Source organism: Neolamprologus brichardi, chromosome 23, assembly GCF_056152115.1.
Source record: "Neolamprologus brichardi isolate AB-2024 chromosome 23, ASM5615211v1, whole genome shotgun sequence".
In the NCBI taxonomy this organism is placed as follows: Eukaryota; Metazoa; Chordata; class Actinopteri; order Cichliformes; family Cichlidae; genus Neolamprologus; species Neolamprologus brichardi.
Genome location: NC_142125.1, coordinates 19271959 through 19287365, shown reverse-complemented (window position 1 = coordinate 19287365; position 15407 = coordinate 19271959). Strand labels below are relative to the sequence as shown.

Genomic DNA, 15407 nt, shown 5'->3' with positions numbered 1-15407 from the left:
ATCTGTAACACAGAGTTCTCGCAAGGGAGGGAGGCTAAACGTTATAATAAGGAAACACCCAAAGAGGCATTTTTGGGGGAAGTTTTGCAAAATCAGTCCATTTAAAATCTTGAAATCACTGTTCTGTTACTGAAGGTAGTTTAGTTTGAGTTGTTTTTGGCTGAGCTGTGCCCTTAATCACTGATGTGCAGGAAGCAGGATACACCACTAAAGATTTCAGTAAATCTTGGTTTATTTTCCACAAATCAACCAATCAATAAAAAAAACCCAAAAACGTTAAAACCCACAGGAAACACAAAGAAGCACAAAACACTGTAAATGTAGATGATTTTTAGACTGTAATTCTGTTTTGTTTTCAAGTTTAATTGACTTGGAAAAAAGTCCAAATGTAACACACTAAAAGTTCATCTCTTCCAATTACAGGTATGTAGGAATATTCACAAGAATACCAAAGTTGAGAGTAAGTGAACATTTTTTGGAACATTACTGTTATCCACCAAATCAATTCAACATCATAGGAAATAAATGAAAGTGTCTAAATATTTAAGGAAAGCCAGTAATGAATCTTAGAGTGTAGTTTTACAAGAACAGAGAGACAAACCATCAACTTCGAATCAGACACATTTACAATTAAAGAAGACGTTTGTTACAATTATTTTCAATCACATGGTGGAGAGAGATTTTCTTTGTTCTTAAAACAGGAGACTCTCGCCGTAATGTGCCTTGTAGTCAGGCTCAGGTTTTTTTATGTGGACACTGAAGAATGAAACTAAAAAATTGGCCCTGCTGCTGCATTCCTGCTATATTTACTGACTGACACTTTAAACACACTCCTGTTCAATAAATACACCGCATGAAAGTTTTTAGATTAAAACTAGATTCATGCAGCTATTTCCCCCAAATTGACACCATTCACAAACACTAATGTTGCATGGTTTGGTAAACCATTCCAGATGATAATAGTCAAATGCTTAAAATGCCCTGTCTTTGGATCTGGAGTATTGCTAAGCTTTGTAGAACACCTGTGCTGAAGGGTGAAATACAGCATAAGATTAAAGGGTTAGTGAGGTATGTTGAGGTTAATGTTTTCTTTTTACTTGTTAGATCACCATGGCAACTAATGTTGACAGTATTTCTGTATTTTAATGAGACTTAGCAAACTTAGCAAAGACACACTGAAGAACCACAACTGAGGTAAAATCCAGGATAAAGATGTTCAGTGAATGTGGTGTTGAAGGTGTGGAGGTGGATTGGAGTGTCAGAGGAGACTCTGTAGAAGGACAGAGTGCCAGCAGGACAGTCCACATACACTGCTGCTCTTTTAGAGACAGAGGAGGAGGAGGAGATAGATGTGTATCTGTTATTGTGCCTTACATAAAGAGGACCACGATCAGAGCAGCTCAGACTCCAGGACTGATCATTCCGTCCAAACTCACAATCATCTCTGTCTCCTCTTCTGTCGATTGCTCTGTAACTCACTGATATGTTAACGCCTCCTCTCCATTCGACCTCCCAGTAACAGCCACCAGTGAGATCATTTCTACACAGCAGCTGACGCCAGTTATGAAATCTGTCTGGATGATCAGGATATGAACCTCCTCCACAAATGTCACCTTCCTGTTGTTGTCAGACAGTTGGAGGTTTCTGTGTACTGTGTTTGGGTCGATTGTGAGTTGACAGGAATCTGATGGAGAGAACAAACACAATACAGCTGCAGTTATTGATCCATCATCTGTTCATTGATTGACACTTTGATGATGAGTCCTGACATCAGAGATGTGAATGAGTGATGTGACAGTTTGAAGATGGTTGAATGTGTGCTGCTTTGTTTTCATGAATCACATTAAAAACACACTTACACTTCCTCAGACCTGGTCTCAACCATCGGACTCCAGCAGGCTCCACCCTGAAAGGAGGAGGGGGGTCAGACCAGCACAGTCTCTTTCAGCAGGCACACATGGACATTACATCGCTCTCATACACATACTGTTACACACTGCTTGACTCCTTTAAGGTGGTGTTGGAGTGGCGGATGTTGTCCAAGACAATGACAAGGACAATGCTGGACAATACCTCACACTCACTCATTATGTGCTGGCCTGTCACAGGAGCACGTTCACTGAGAGACAGAGATTACCCAAATGAACCAATAAAGGACACAGGAAATCATTAAAAAAAAATACTGGGTGCAGATGACTGGCATAGCACCACTGTTTGCTGCACGCTGTGATCAAAAATCAAAAATCTCACAGTTCGGATCGGATCACAGTTTTAAGTCACGGATCGGATCAATTTTCGGATCAGCAAAAAAAGAAAAAAGACAAAAATCTAACATTTACTTATTTACTTATTGAAGTATTTTTTGCCTGTTAAAAACATTCAACTCAAGACTCATTCCACACAATTATTAAAAAAAAATTATGATACAATATCGGGCAGTATATGGCTTTGTATCTACCACTCAATTCAATTCAATTCAATTTTATTTATAAAGCGCCAAATCACAACAACAGTTGCCTCAAGGCGCTTTAAGGTAAGGTAAGGTAGACCCTACAATAATACATACCGCTCATTATACCGCACTCCGCTGTGATATAATAAGCTGTCACGGTCACATAGCTTTCCGTTGCCCTGGAGGTCCACCCATTTGTAGTAGTTAGAGCAATATAAGATGCCTGGGGCACTTCAGCCATAACTTAAATCTTTTCCTGCTCATACATGCTCGGAACGATCTTGCCACTAAAGTGGAAGCGCAATGGGATATCATTGCGTGGCTCAAGCACGTTCATCATAGTTTAAACCCCTTGTTTTGCACAACGGAATACGGCCTCCCGTCTGCAGCTAAACACCCCAGTAGCTTTTGTAATAGCTTTAGCCCAGTCGGACTGGGCATCAAAGGGCTGCTTAAATACCACAAACTCCTCTGCTCCTCCACCTGGACCGCTTGCGCTGACCATAACTATCGCTTGACAGACCCACCACGTGCACCATACACATACTTTTTTTTCTTCTTTTTCGAATCTTCTGATCACGTGCCTGCCGAACCGTGGAGTGGGATCGGTTCGGATTACGGATCAACCGTTATCCGTTTCACCACTAGTAGCAAACAATGTTTCCGTGCCTGCTTGTTTTTTTCTGTATACCTCTCAGGTGCAACAATGAATAGCTCAGCAATTGGAGCAGTTGCCACAATCGTGTTCCGGTCCACTCCCAGACGTTTAAAGGCAGCAGACATGGTCCCTCCTCTTTTGAACAGCCTTAAAATCTTGTTATACCGGGTGACCACTTGCTTAGGATTCTGGACTGCAACTGAGAGAACATAATCGTTAATGCAATGTAATAGCGTAGTAATGTAACATACAGCATGCAGAATCAAACTGTTGAGTTAATCACTTTACCTCTTGTTCTAGGTTTTTGGTCATGTTTCTTTGACTTCTTGTGCTTTTTTGCTTTGCCCTTCTTCTTCCTCTTCTTACTGTCTTCATCTGATGAAGTTGTACTCATGGAGGAGTCAGAACTCTCATCAAAAAACTCATCAGAGGACAGTGAAGACATGCTCAATACCTCACTGGAATCCTGGACAGAACTTGTGGGTTCTTTTGAGAGAGCTAGTAAAACAGTTAAAAAGACAACACAGACAAAATTACTTATCAGAATGCTTGTGTAAGTATTCAACCAGAGGAAGTATGTGAAAAGCTGTGTAATGTTTTTAAGAGTGGAATTACATGTTGCTAATTGCTCCTTTAGATAGTAACTTTCTTTGGTGAGTTCATCAATTTTATGCTTTTGCCACTCTAGCCTCATCTTATAGATCTCTGACTCTTATGATTTTCTTCTGTCTGCCAGCTGTGCAGTTGGGGCAACAGTCACACCTAGAGAAAATTAAAAACAAAATGAGACTTGGCTATAAATAAAATTAAGAAAACAAATTAATGCTGTGTTATTCTGTGTTCCACTCATTATATGTATAGGCAGGGTGTGGGTGTGTATATGTGTGTCTGCGGGTGTGGCTGGAGGATGGAGGACAGCCACCTGCAGGCCTAATGGGTGTGGCCCTGCGGGAGGACTGGCCACACCTGAAGTTCCTGCCACACACCTGTTGCTGATCAGGGCTCGTCGGGGGAGCTTTAGGAGAGTGTTGGAGCTCCCACCGGCGTGGGATCATTGCGTTGTCATCCCAAGTTAGTGTGTGTCAGCGTATGACAGTGCAGTTCGTGTATGCCCACGGGGGTCAGTGCTGACGGCTGTTTCTGTGGTTTTCCTACAGGTGGAAGAGTGGACCAGAACGGCAGCACGCATGGGGTGTGCGGAAACACGACAGCGGGGAGCACGAGCACAGACGTCGGAGGGGAGCACACACACAGGAGTCTAGGGAGCAACGGGGATTTATTGTGTTACAGCTTTCACTGTAAATAAAATGCACTGTTTGCATCGCAGAATCCTGCGTTTTGGGTCCTCATTCCCCACATCCCCATGGTTTGCCCTGGCAAACCGTGACAGAATGATCCCACCAACCACCATGGACCCAGCAAACTCAGGAGTTTCCATGAAGGAGGGATCGCTCGCGCAGCTATGGGATTGCTGCCAGAGCGTAATCCAGGCTGTAGATCCACACAAGAGACATATACAGGTAGTGTTTTTGGACAATTACCTCTCATCCACTGCCTTCACCGCGAACTTGTTGGACATTAACAAACTTACGCTATTGGTCACTAGTTTAAGGGTTGATTATTTTAACCCTCTCAGGCTCAAATTAAATTTTTTGTTGCTAATGCACAACCAAGTCCTGCAGTGGTACTTCTGAGTAAAAAAAACTCATAAAATATGTATGTGGGGTAATCAGTTTGTTAGTTTTTAACTGTTGCAAATCGGCAACGCCTGCATCGAGAGGGTTAATTATACTTAAATTTCGAGGCATTGTCCTGTAAAAAGGTACACTTCAACCACAGCAAGATCCTTATTAACTTAATTCAGTACAAAGGACTAGATGTTACAGTCCCTGATAATGCATTGCTTTAGATGGAGAGCCTCTTGAGGGATGACTGTTATGAGGAAAGGCAGCCCAGAAACTTTGCCAGCAGCACACATCGTTGTGTGCCTCAACTTTCGGTCTTTTACCCAGGCTAATCTGCCATTTTCCTTCCTTGGTCAGGTTTAGGGATTAGAGATCTGATCTAGATTATCATTTTAAAATTTGGGACACATCGTCAGTAGTGGACCTTGGGTTCATCGGGTGTTTCGGCCATTATCACTAGACACCCTCTTCAAGGAGGCCCTGCCAGGGTTGATCAGGCCCTGGAGTGTGTCACTGGTTTATGTTAAATTATTATTTCTCTTCTTCTTTTTTCTGTTTAGTTTCCTACAGTTTATTTTCTATCTATTCACTGCAACTGAGAAATAATACTTACCACTTTAGCATTGATGGAGCCTAACTTCTTTAAAGGGATAGAAAAGGTGATAGAGAGAAGTAAGACAAAAAGGACAAGATAGGAGTGAGCAGAGAGGAGAGCCGGAAGGGGGGCGCCCGATCTGGCTTCCCACACTTCCCTGCCGGATCGGGCTGTACGCTCTACCTCCCCACTGCCTCCCAGAAAAGGGAAAAAGAGCAGAAGGGAGAAGAGCGGAATATTTCTTTTTTCTCGCAGTTAGCTGACTGCCTTAGCTGCCTGAGTGATGTCAGCCCTTTTTAACCAAAGCCAGTAACTGGTCCTCTCAGCAGTGTTAGCTAGTTCTCTTATGGCCTGCCGTTGCGCCTGTCCTCTGATCCCAATCTCTCTAAAGCTGGGCAAACACTGTGTGATTTTTTTCAGTCGCGTTATTCAGCTCCTGCTCAAACTGCACGATTGACTCGTAGGGGTTAGAAGTTCGCAGGTCACGATGCAGGGTCTCACACTATATGGCCCAATGCTCTGATGCGACCTGAGTGCTCACACTGTGCGTCCTTAAAATGAAGGTTATAACAGAAAATCTGTCGCTTGCTCTCCCTTTCTCCCCCTCTCTGTCTTTCACTCACACAGACACGCAAACCACCACCATCAACTCTGCTTGATAAAGCATTAATTCATGAATTATATTATTCATTATGAAATACATGGGACTGTGTAATCATCACTGGGCCTGTCATTTCTGTTTTAGTTAGTGTTATTTTAGGTTTCAGTTTTATTTTATACTGTTTTCCTGCAGGTGACCACAATGCGGCAACAAGACTGAATTAAGACTAGAAACCTGCACCATCATCTCATCTTTGCAGCTCTCAGTTTGGAAAGTAGACCTACACAATTGTCTCAAAGGTAAAATCTTCAGTTGGATAATTTATTAGTGTGTGCATAGCCTCCTCTGTTAGTTTTTAACAAACAGATGACACGTCAGTTGTCAGCAGAAGTGAAGAGAGGACAAAATGTAAAAGTTGGGAACTTCAGAATCTGAGGTTTGTCCAGATTTGTAGAGGGAAAGATCAGATTTAATTTTGTTTATATCATGCTCAGTCTTTCAAAATTAGAAAAGGCAGGATTTGTGTTGTTCAAACATACTGATTCCACAAAAAGACACAAATGTGAAATAACCTAGCTAACATGTTAGAGAGCTACAGGATGAAAATTATATGTGAAGAGATCTGCTTTTTAAAAATATAGCTACATGCTTGTATTTACATCTGTGACCATCTGAGGGCAGTAAGCACTCATTAATCAGTTCCTCTTTACTGACATCAGTGTTTCTGTCAGTTTAATAATATCTGTTTTCAAATATACAGTGTTATCACACTGATTAAGTTCATTATTCATTTAAATGAAGTTATACACTGAAATGTCAGCTGAACTGAACTTCAGAGAAACACAGCATACTGAGGCTACGTCCACACGTACATGGGTATTTTTGAAAACTGAGATTTTCACTTTTTGTTTTTTTAAAAAAAAATCCCATCCACATGTAAACGCAAAAATGAAGGAAAACGCTGCTAGGAACATGCCAAAGTGTGGGATTATAATATTATTTTATGCCATGTTAGACCCCTAATTAAAGATTGTGAATTATTATGTAGTTTTAGTTTACATTATTCTCCTGAATTAGAAGGTGATAACTATTACATTTGTTAAACTGATTTGCATTACATTAGACTGCTGATTTATTGTGAATGAATGATATTGTTTTATGATGCATAAGAAATACTGTCATATTAAGTCATCGGCTTATTTGTCTGATTAGAAGAGAACAGAGCATACTGCCCCATCTCAGCCGGAGCAGATAAACAGGGAGCCAAGGTCGTAACTTAGGCGCCGTGTGAGAGAAAAGAATGTAAATGTTTAGGCTTTTATGATTAGGTGGGGGCCACTAGAGGCTATAAGAGTTTGATCAATGCTCCACCATTTTGAGATCTGATGCTGTCTGCGTACGATGTCCATCTCCCACGCGTGTACATTAAAATCATCGTTTGACTCAACCCGGCCGGACCAGTGTTGTTATTTTGGTTTTTCTCTTGTATCCATCCCCAATATTTGAATCCGTGACAAAAGCAACAGGTGATATATTCCTAACCGTGTAGAAATATTGGCCAATCAGAAGTCTAGAAGCCTGGGTGGGAAAGAGTAAACAAAGATGACGCATAGAGGCAGAACTGAGTCCTATGTGTGGAGGCACAGTAACTGTGTGTGTATATGTAAGCATTTAAACACTGCAGAGAGTAAAATTAACAGTAACGGTATTTTGTCTAAGTCCGCCATCGTAGAAATCCATTTCACCGAAATAATGTGGCGCACAGTGTGACGTCAAAAAAGGCGCACACCTTTCATATTGCGCTTTCTCCGTTTTCCTCGTCCACACGCAAACGCAAAAACTGAGTTTTCGAAAATCTCCACCCTGGCAGGAGCTTTAAAAATCTCAGTTTTCAGTACCGTTTACGTGTGGATGAAAGGTGCAAACACGTAGAAAAATCTGCGTTTTCAAAAATACACGGGTACGTGTGGCCGTAGCCTGATATTCAATGTGAAGCTTTGACAGAAAAACAGTTTAAAACATCAACTGATTGAATCCATGAATCTAAAACTGTGTTTCTGAGTGAAAAAACAGACATGTATAGACTGAACTATCTGTTCAACAATCAGAGTGTTACAGGACACTAACAAGACACTTTTTAAACTAAACTACACACAGACGCACTGAGGAACCACATGAGACTGTAAATCCAGGATACGCAGCTTCAGTGAATGTGGTGTTGAAGGTGTGGAGGTGAATCAGAGTGTCAGGGGAGACTCTGTAGAAGAACAGAGTGCCAGCTGGACAGTCCACATACACTGCTACTCTGTTAGAGACAGAGGAGGAGGAGGAAATGGATGTCTTCTGGTTATTGTGCCAAACACAGAAACCATCATCTCCAGAGCAGAACAGACTCCAGGACTTATTATTCTTTCCAAACACACAGTCTGTATGTTTCCCCTTCTTTCGGATTGTTCTGTAACTCACTGATATATAAACTCTTCCTCTCCACTCGACCTCCCAGTAACAGCGACCAGTTAGACCATCTCTACACAGCAGCTGAGGATAATAAAATCTGTCTGGATGATCAGGATATGACTGATCCTCCTTCACACATGTCACCTTCGCGTTGTTGTCAGACAGTTTGAGATTTCTGTGTACTGTGTTTGTGTCGATTGTGAGTTGACAGGAATCTGATGGAGAGAACAAACACAATACAGCTGCAGTTATTGATCCATCATCTGTTCATTGATTGGCTCTTTGATGATGACTTCTGACATCAGAGATGTGAATGAGTGATGTGACAGTTTGAAGATGGTTGAATGTGTGCTGCTTTGTTTTCATGAATCACATTAAAAACACACTTACACTTCCTCAGACCTGGTCTCAACCATCGGACTCCAGCAGGCTCCACCCTGAAAGGAGGAGGGGGGTCAGACCAGCACAGTCTCTTTCAGCAGGCACACATGAACACTACATCACTCTCATACACATACTGTTAGACACTGATCAAGGAACAATCATACATTTTGACTCATACACTTGAAGAAAATGTCTAACGTTCAAAAGAGCAAAAATCATAATCACATGACATCATAACCTCCATTATTAAGGATATGTTCAGGGAGCAGTTGACACATGCCACAGTCAAAATTCAACACACTGACATACATTCAGGGTGTCAGGGAGTGGTTGCATATAGTACATGTAAAGGCTGTACTAAGTGCAAACAATGATGAAGCATAGGTACAGACCAGCCGTCAGTGTAAGACACATTTTGGGCAAATGCAGCAGTCATCATAGCACATACTGCTTTCTGCGTGAAAGAGGCCTTTAGGTTTCAATTAGGGTTTTTTTTTTTTTTTTTTTTCTTTCTTTTTTTTTTTTTTTGTTAGTTGACAGCGTTTATTGATTCAGTTTAATAAGAGAATCAGCATCTTGTGATGAAACGTCATTGCAAATAAGACTGTTTCAAATATGTATTTACATCACATTGAGACTTCTATTTCATGAATTAAAACAAAAAACCCCAAAAGACAAAAACCACTACCACAACAACAACTGAGGGAAAAAAACAAAACAAACAAAAAACAAACAAACACAATAAGCAGTCTGAGACATGTAAACGAAAAACTAATACAGTATATATAATTCGGTCTACCAGTCATTTACACATTTGTCCTGACAAACTCAACCCGCCATTGGAGTGGGGCTGCCCCTCTCACTATGGTTTTCTTCAGATCATCAGGTAAGCAATCCAATAGCGGGCGCCATATATCCAAAAAAATATCTTCATTGGCACTTAATTTTGCACTCAGTCTTTCCATTGGTAAAACTCTAAAGATTCCTTTATACCACTGAGTTATTGTTGGTGGTTTTTCATTAATCCAACTGAAAAGAATACATTTTCTTGCCAAAAACAATAATTTACATAATAGTATATATTTGTTTTTATTTGTTCAGAATTGGCAGCCCCAATAAATACTGAGCTGGATCTTTTTGTATTCTGCTTTTAAATATACCTTTTAATTCTTTTGTTACACAGAGCCAGAATTTTGAGATTTTTGAGCAAGTCCAAAGACAGTGCAAGTAGGACCCCGCCGCAGATTTACATTTAATACATTGTGCAGACCAATTTTATTCAGAAAAATAGGCGTTCTATACTGTCTATGTAAAATTTTATATTGCGATTCTTTAAATCTGTTACTAAGAAATAAAGAATGCACAGATTGTATGCACTCACTCCAGGCATGATCATCACAATGACACTGGCGGTCACCCTCCCAACTCCTAATCAGTTTTCCAGTATCATGTTTGTTATAACCTTCTAGTGTATTGTAAAACTGTCTTATAGTACTATTATCTGCATTTAAGTGTAAAAAGAAATTTTCCATGGGTCCTAGTTGCATTGTATTGTGCAAAGTATCAAAACGAAGTAATTAGGTGATGAGCCTGTAAAAATGCAAAAAAATCCATTTGATGTATTCCATATTTCTTTTGGACCTGCTCAAAAGACATACAGACATTACCATCAAACATATCACCCACCCGGTGTAAAGTGCCAATTATTTATAAAAGGTGTTAGATAACTTAGTATAGGATTACTTTCAGTGTATTTATTCATATCATGCCATGTTTTTAAGTAAGTATCAATCATTACTTTGTTATGTTTTTTAATATATTTACTCACTAGTTCGCTTAGGAGATTAAATGGCGAACATGTCCAGGCTTCAAGGGGATTCTCTGTCTCTTTTAGATATGCGTGGATCCATTTATGTATAACTCTACTATGACATGAGCAGTTATACAGCAAAATGTTAGGAAAGGCAAGACCCCCTTTATCTTTGGACAGCTGTAACGTTTTCATACTTAATCTGGGTTTCTTACCCCTCCAAATAAACCTTGACAGATCTTTTTCAATTTCTTTTACAATTTTTTTGGTAAGAGTTATTGGGAGCATTTGTAAGGGATATAAAAGCCGTGGCAACACATTCATTTTAATTAAGTTTATTCTTCCCATCCAGGAGACATGGAGATCCATCCATTTAGAAAGATCTTTTTTGACGCTTTTATGAACTATGTCTATGTTCTGTTTCAATATACTTCTTATATTAGGTGAAATGTGTATTCCCAAGTACTTAAATTCCAAACCCGACCAGGTAAATGGAATATTGCATGTCATAGGCAGATTTCCCAGTGGCATAGCAATAGTTTTGTTCATATTAACCTTATACCCGGACAAATATCCAAAATTTTCTATAATAGATAATACAGAGGGTATAGAATCCTGGGGATTGGTGACAAACAGCAGAACATCGTCTGCGTATAGTAAAATTTTAAATTCAAATCCTTGAATTTGGTATCCAGATATACTTTGATTATTTCTAATGGTCTCTGCCAGTGGTTCAATTACTAAAGTGAAAATTAATGGGGAAATCGGGTCCCCCTGTCTTGTTGATCTCTGTAAACAGAATTCTGATGATCCAATACCATTTACTAAAACACTTGGGGTGACATATAACAGTCTGATCGGGGGTTTATTTAATCATAAAGTGTGTCTTACAAGGGTAGCCTCTGTTTCCTGCTGGGATGGCTCCCCAGCAGTCTCTCCGAGGGTGCAGACGAGTGTGAATCAAGGACCAAAAATATTGTACGGGTTCAAATCTCAGTGACCAAAAGAAACCAAAAGAAAAATGAAAAAAAAAAACAAACAAACATACTTTTTTATTTTGTTTTGAGTGACTTCCCCCTTTCTTATTGCTGGAAAAATGAACCACATGAGCCAATAACAAAATTATAAGGCAACATGTAGTATTTGGTTACTGAGGAAAAGGTAAAGTGTTTGGCTTTTTTTTTGCAAATCTGTTTTTATTAGCATTTTTTTCCTTTTTAACAAACAGAACATACTTAAAGGACATTGTATAGTAATCATAGAAAGTAAAAACAAACAAAAAAAAAAAGACAAAAGGAGGCAGTGGAGGAGTTACACTGAGTAGGAGATTAGTTCAGTTGCAGAAACCTTATTCCAAGTTAGAATTTAATTATAAAATAAAATACTGTAGTTTAAGATTCCTATGTGATACCAAAACCTTCATGTTAAAAATTTGTTGAAATTAGGACGTTTGTCTAAATAAAGGACAGTAATAATAGTGCAGTACAGTCCTCAGGAACCTTGTAACCTAATACTTTTTGTAGAGTATCACCCACTGTTTTCCAGAATGAGTGAATTTTAGAGCAAGACCAGAAGATGTGAGAGTGGTTAGCTGCCACTTCACCACAGTTTCTCCAACAAGGCTGCTGTATGCCCAACTGCCTACTCTTAATGTGAGGAGTGATTAAAAAAAAAACTAATAAAGCATTTCCAATCAAATTCCCGCCACTGTAGGGAATTTGTAGATGTTTGAAGTGAGCCACATATCTGGTACCATATTTCATCTGTAATTGATAGTTTTAGTTCTTCTTCCCATTTTGTCTTTACATATAATGAGGTAAATTTTTGGTTCTTCATCAAATTGAGGTATAATTTAGATACTAGTTTGGTAGTTTTTTGTTGGCAGGCATCACACATCATTTCAATTAAAGGGTTAATCATCTCAGCCTCAGCTATCTCTTTATTGTAATAATCTCAAAGTTGTAGATATCGAAACAAATTCTGGTTTTTCAATTCAAACATGTCTTTAAGCACTTGAAAGCTCCTAACTTTGTCCTTTCTGGTAATTAAACAGAAAGCAGTTAGGCCCTCATTGGTCCACTCTTTGAAAGCCTTGTCATATTGTACTGGTTTAACACTATTGCACAAGGCTATCCATCTCAACTTTTTGTGGCCACCTTTCAGTTTTAAATGTTAGAGTACCACGTTTGAAGTGAAAACTGGGTTATGGGATTGAGTTTTGTTTTAACAATGTCAGGTAAGGTATCTTCTCCTAACAGTGTTTGGACATTATAATCCGTGCTATTTTGTGTCTCAATCTGTTTCCACTTTGCAGTGTATTAATTACTCAATTCAATTCAATTCAATTTTATTTATATAGCGCCAAATCACAACAAAAGTCGCCTCAAGGCGCTTCATAGATACAGAGAAAAACCCAACAATAATATGACCCCCTCTGAGCAAGCACTTTGGCGACAGTGGGAAGGAAAAACTCCCTTTTAACAGGAAGAAACCTCTGGCAGAACCAGGCTCAGGGAGGGGCGGCCATCTGCTGCGACCGGTTGGGGTGAGAGAAGGAAGACAGGATAAAAGACATGCTGTGGAAGAGAGACAGAGGTTAATAACAGATATGATTCAATACAGAGAGGTCTGTTAATACATAGTGAGCGAGAAAGGTGACTGGAAAGGAAAAACTCAATGCATCATGGGAATCCCCCGGCAGCCTACATCTATTGCAGCATAACTAAGGGAGGATTCAGGGTCACCTGGTCCAGCCCTAACTATATGCTTTAGCAAAAAGGAAAGTTTTAAGCCTAATCTTAAAAGTAGAGATAGTGTCTGTCTCCCGAATCCAAACTGGAAGCTGGTTCCACAGAAGAGGGGCCTGAAAACTGAAGGCTCTCCCTCCCATTCTACTTTTAGATACTCTAGGAACAACAAGTAGGCCTGCAGAGCGAGAGCGAAGTGCTCTAATAGGGTGATATGGTACTACAAGGTCATTAAGATAAGATGGGGCTTGATTATTTACGACCTTGTATGTGAGGAGCAGGATTTTGAATTCAATTCTGGATTTAACAGGAAGCCAATGAAGGGAAGCCAAAACAGGAGAAATATGCTCTCTCTTTCTAGTCCCTGTCAGTACTCTTGCTGCAGCATTTTGGATTAGCTGAAGGCTTTTCAGTGAGTTTTTTGGACATCCTGATAATAATGAGTTGCAGTAGTCCAGCCTGGAAGTAATAAATGCATGAACTAGTTTTTCAGCGTCACTCTGAGACAGGATATTTCTAATTTTAGAGATGTTGCGCAGATGGAAGAACGCAGTCTTACATATTTGTTTAATATGTGCGTTGAAGGACATATCCTGGTCAAAAATGACTCCAAGGTTCCTCACAGTGTTACTGGAGGCCAAGGTAATGCCATCCAGAGTAAGAATCTGGTTAGATACCATATTTCTAAGCTTTTCAGCGCCGAGTACAATGACCTCAGTTTTATCTGAGTTAAGAAGCAGAAGTTAGTGGCCATCCAAGTCTTTATGTCTTTAAGACATTCCTGCAGTTTAACTAATTGGTGTGTGTTATCTGGCTTCATGGACAGATAGAGCTGGGTGTCATCTGCATAGCAGTGAAAATGTATGCTATGTCTTCTAATGATGCTGCCCAAGGGAAGCATGTATAATGTAAACAGGATTGGTCCTAGCACTGAACCCTGTGGAACTCCATAATTAACCTCAGTGTGTGAAGAGGACTCTCCATTTACATGCACAAATTGGAGTCTATTAGATAGATATGATACAAACCACTGCAGTGCAATACCTGTAATACCTACAGCATGTTCTAATCGCTCTAATAGGATATTATGGTCAACAGTATCGAATGCTGCACTAAGGTCAAGAAGGACAAGCACAGAGATGAGACCACTGTCAGAGGCCATAAGAAGATCATTTGTAACCTTCACTAAAGCTGTTTCTGTGCTGTGATGAACTCTGAAACCTGACTGAAACTCTTCAAATAAACCATTCCTCTGCAGATGATCTGTTAGCTGTTTGACAACTACTCTTTCAAGGATTTTTGATATGAAAGGAAGGTTGGAGATTGGCCTATAATTAGCTAAGACTGCTGGGTCTACAGAGATGGCTTTTTGAGTAAAGGTTTAACTGCAGCCACCTTGAAGGCCTGTGATACATAGCCGATTATTAGAGATAGGTTGATCATATATAAGATCGAAGAATTAATCAATGGCAGGACTTCTTTGAGCAGTTTTGTAGGAATGGGGTCTAAAAGACACGTTGATGGTTTGTAGGAACTTATCACACCATAGGCATAGAGAATGTAATTGTGCTGCCTGAAAATATAATTAAAAATTAGGCAAAGCCATACCCCCTTTGTCCTTTGGCAACTGCAGAGTGGAGAAGCGTATTCTTGCCTTTTTGCCTCCCTATATGAATCTCAACAACATTTTATCCCAGGCCTCAAATTGTTGAGATGGAATTTCAGCTGGCAGTGCCTGGAAAATGTACAGCAGCCTTGGCATTATATTCATTTTTATCACTAAAGTCCAATGGGTATGTTGACCACCTCTCCGAGTCTTTTCTAATATCATCCGTGATTGGAAAATAATTTGAAGTGTACAATGAATCTGGACTTCTTGTTATGAAGACTCCCAAATATTTGGTTTTTGTAATTTTCCAATTGATATTAAAGCATTCTTTAATTTCTTTACTTGGGACAAAATTTAAGTGAATCATTTGTGTTTTTGCAATATTCAGTTTATATGCAGCGCATTCATG

General features: G+C 39.7%; 1 protein-coding gene across 6 annotated transcripts in view; it reads right to left on the bottom strand.

Moving 5' to 3' along the window:
• Positions 1–1161: 1161 nt before the first annotated feature.
• LOC102791731 (protein NLRC3-like) overlaps positions 1162–15407 on the bottom strand; it is a 31212-nt gene continuing 16966 nt past the window's right edge. For 4 of the 6 annotated variants that reach the window (XM_087836793.1, XM_087836792.1, XM_087836794.1 and 1 more), the window contains 2 exons: positions 8839–8885; positions 7799–8663 (listed from right to left, as the gene is read on the bottom strand). In XM_087836793.1, coding sequence (XP_087692919.1) covers positions 8134–8663; positions 8839–8885 — 577 coding nt within the window. In that variant the 3' untranslated portion in view covers positions 7799–8133. Of the gene's footprint in view, positions 1443–7798; positions 8664–8838; positions 8921–12251; positions 12280–15407 lie in introns of those variants that run through there. The other 2 variants (XM_087836797.1, XM_087836796.1) reach the window with 2 other exon arrangements.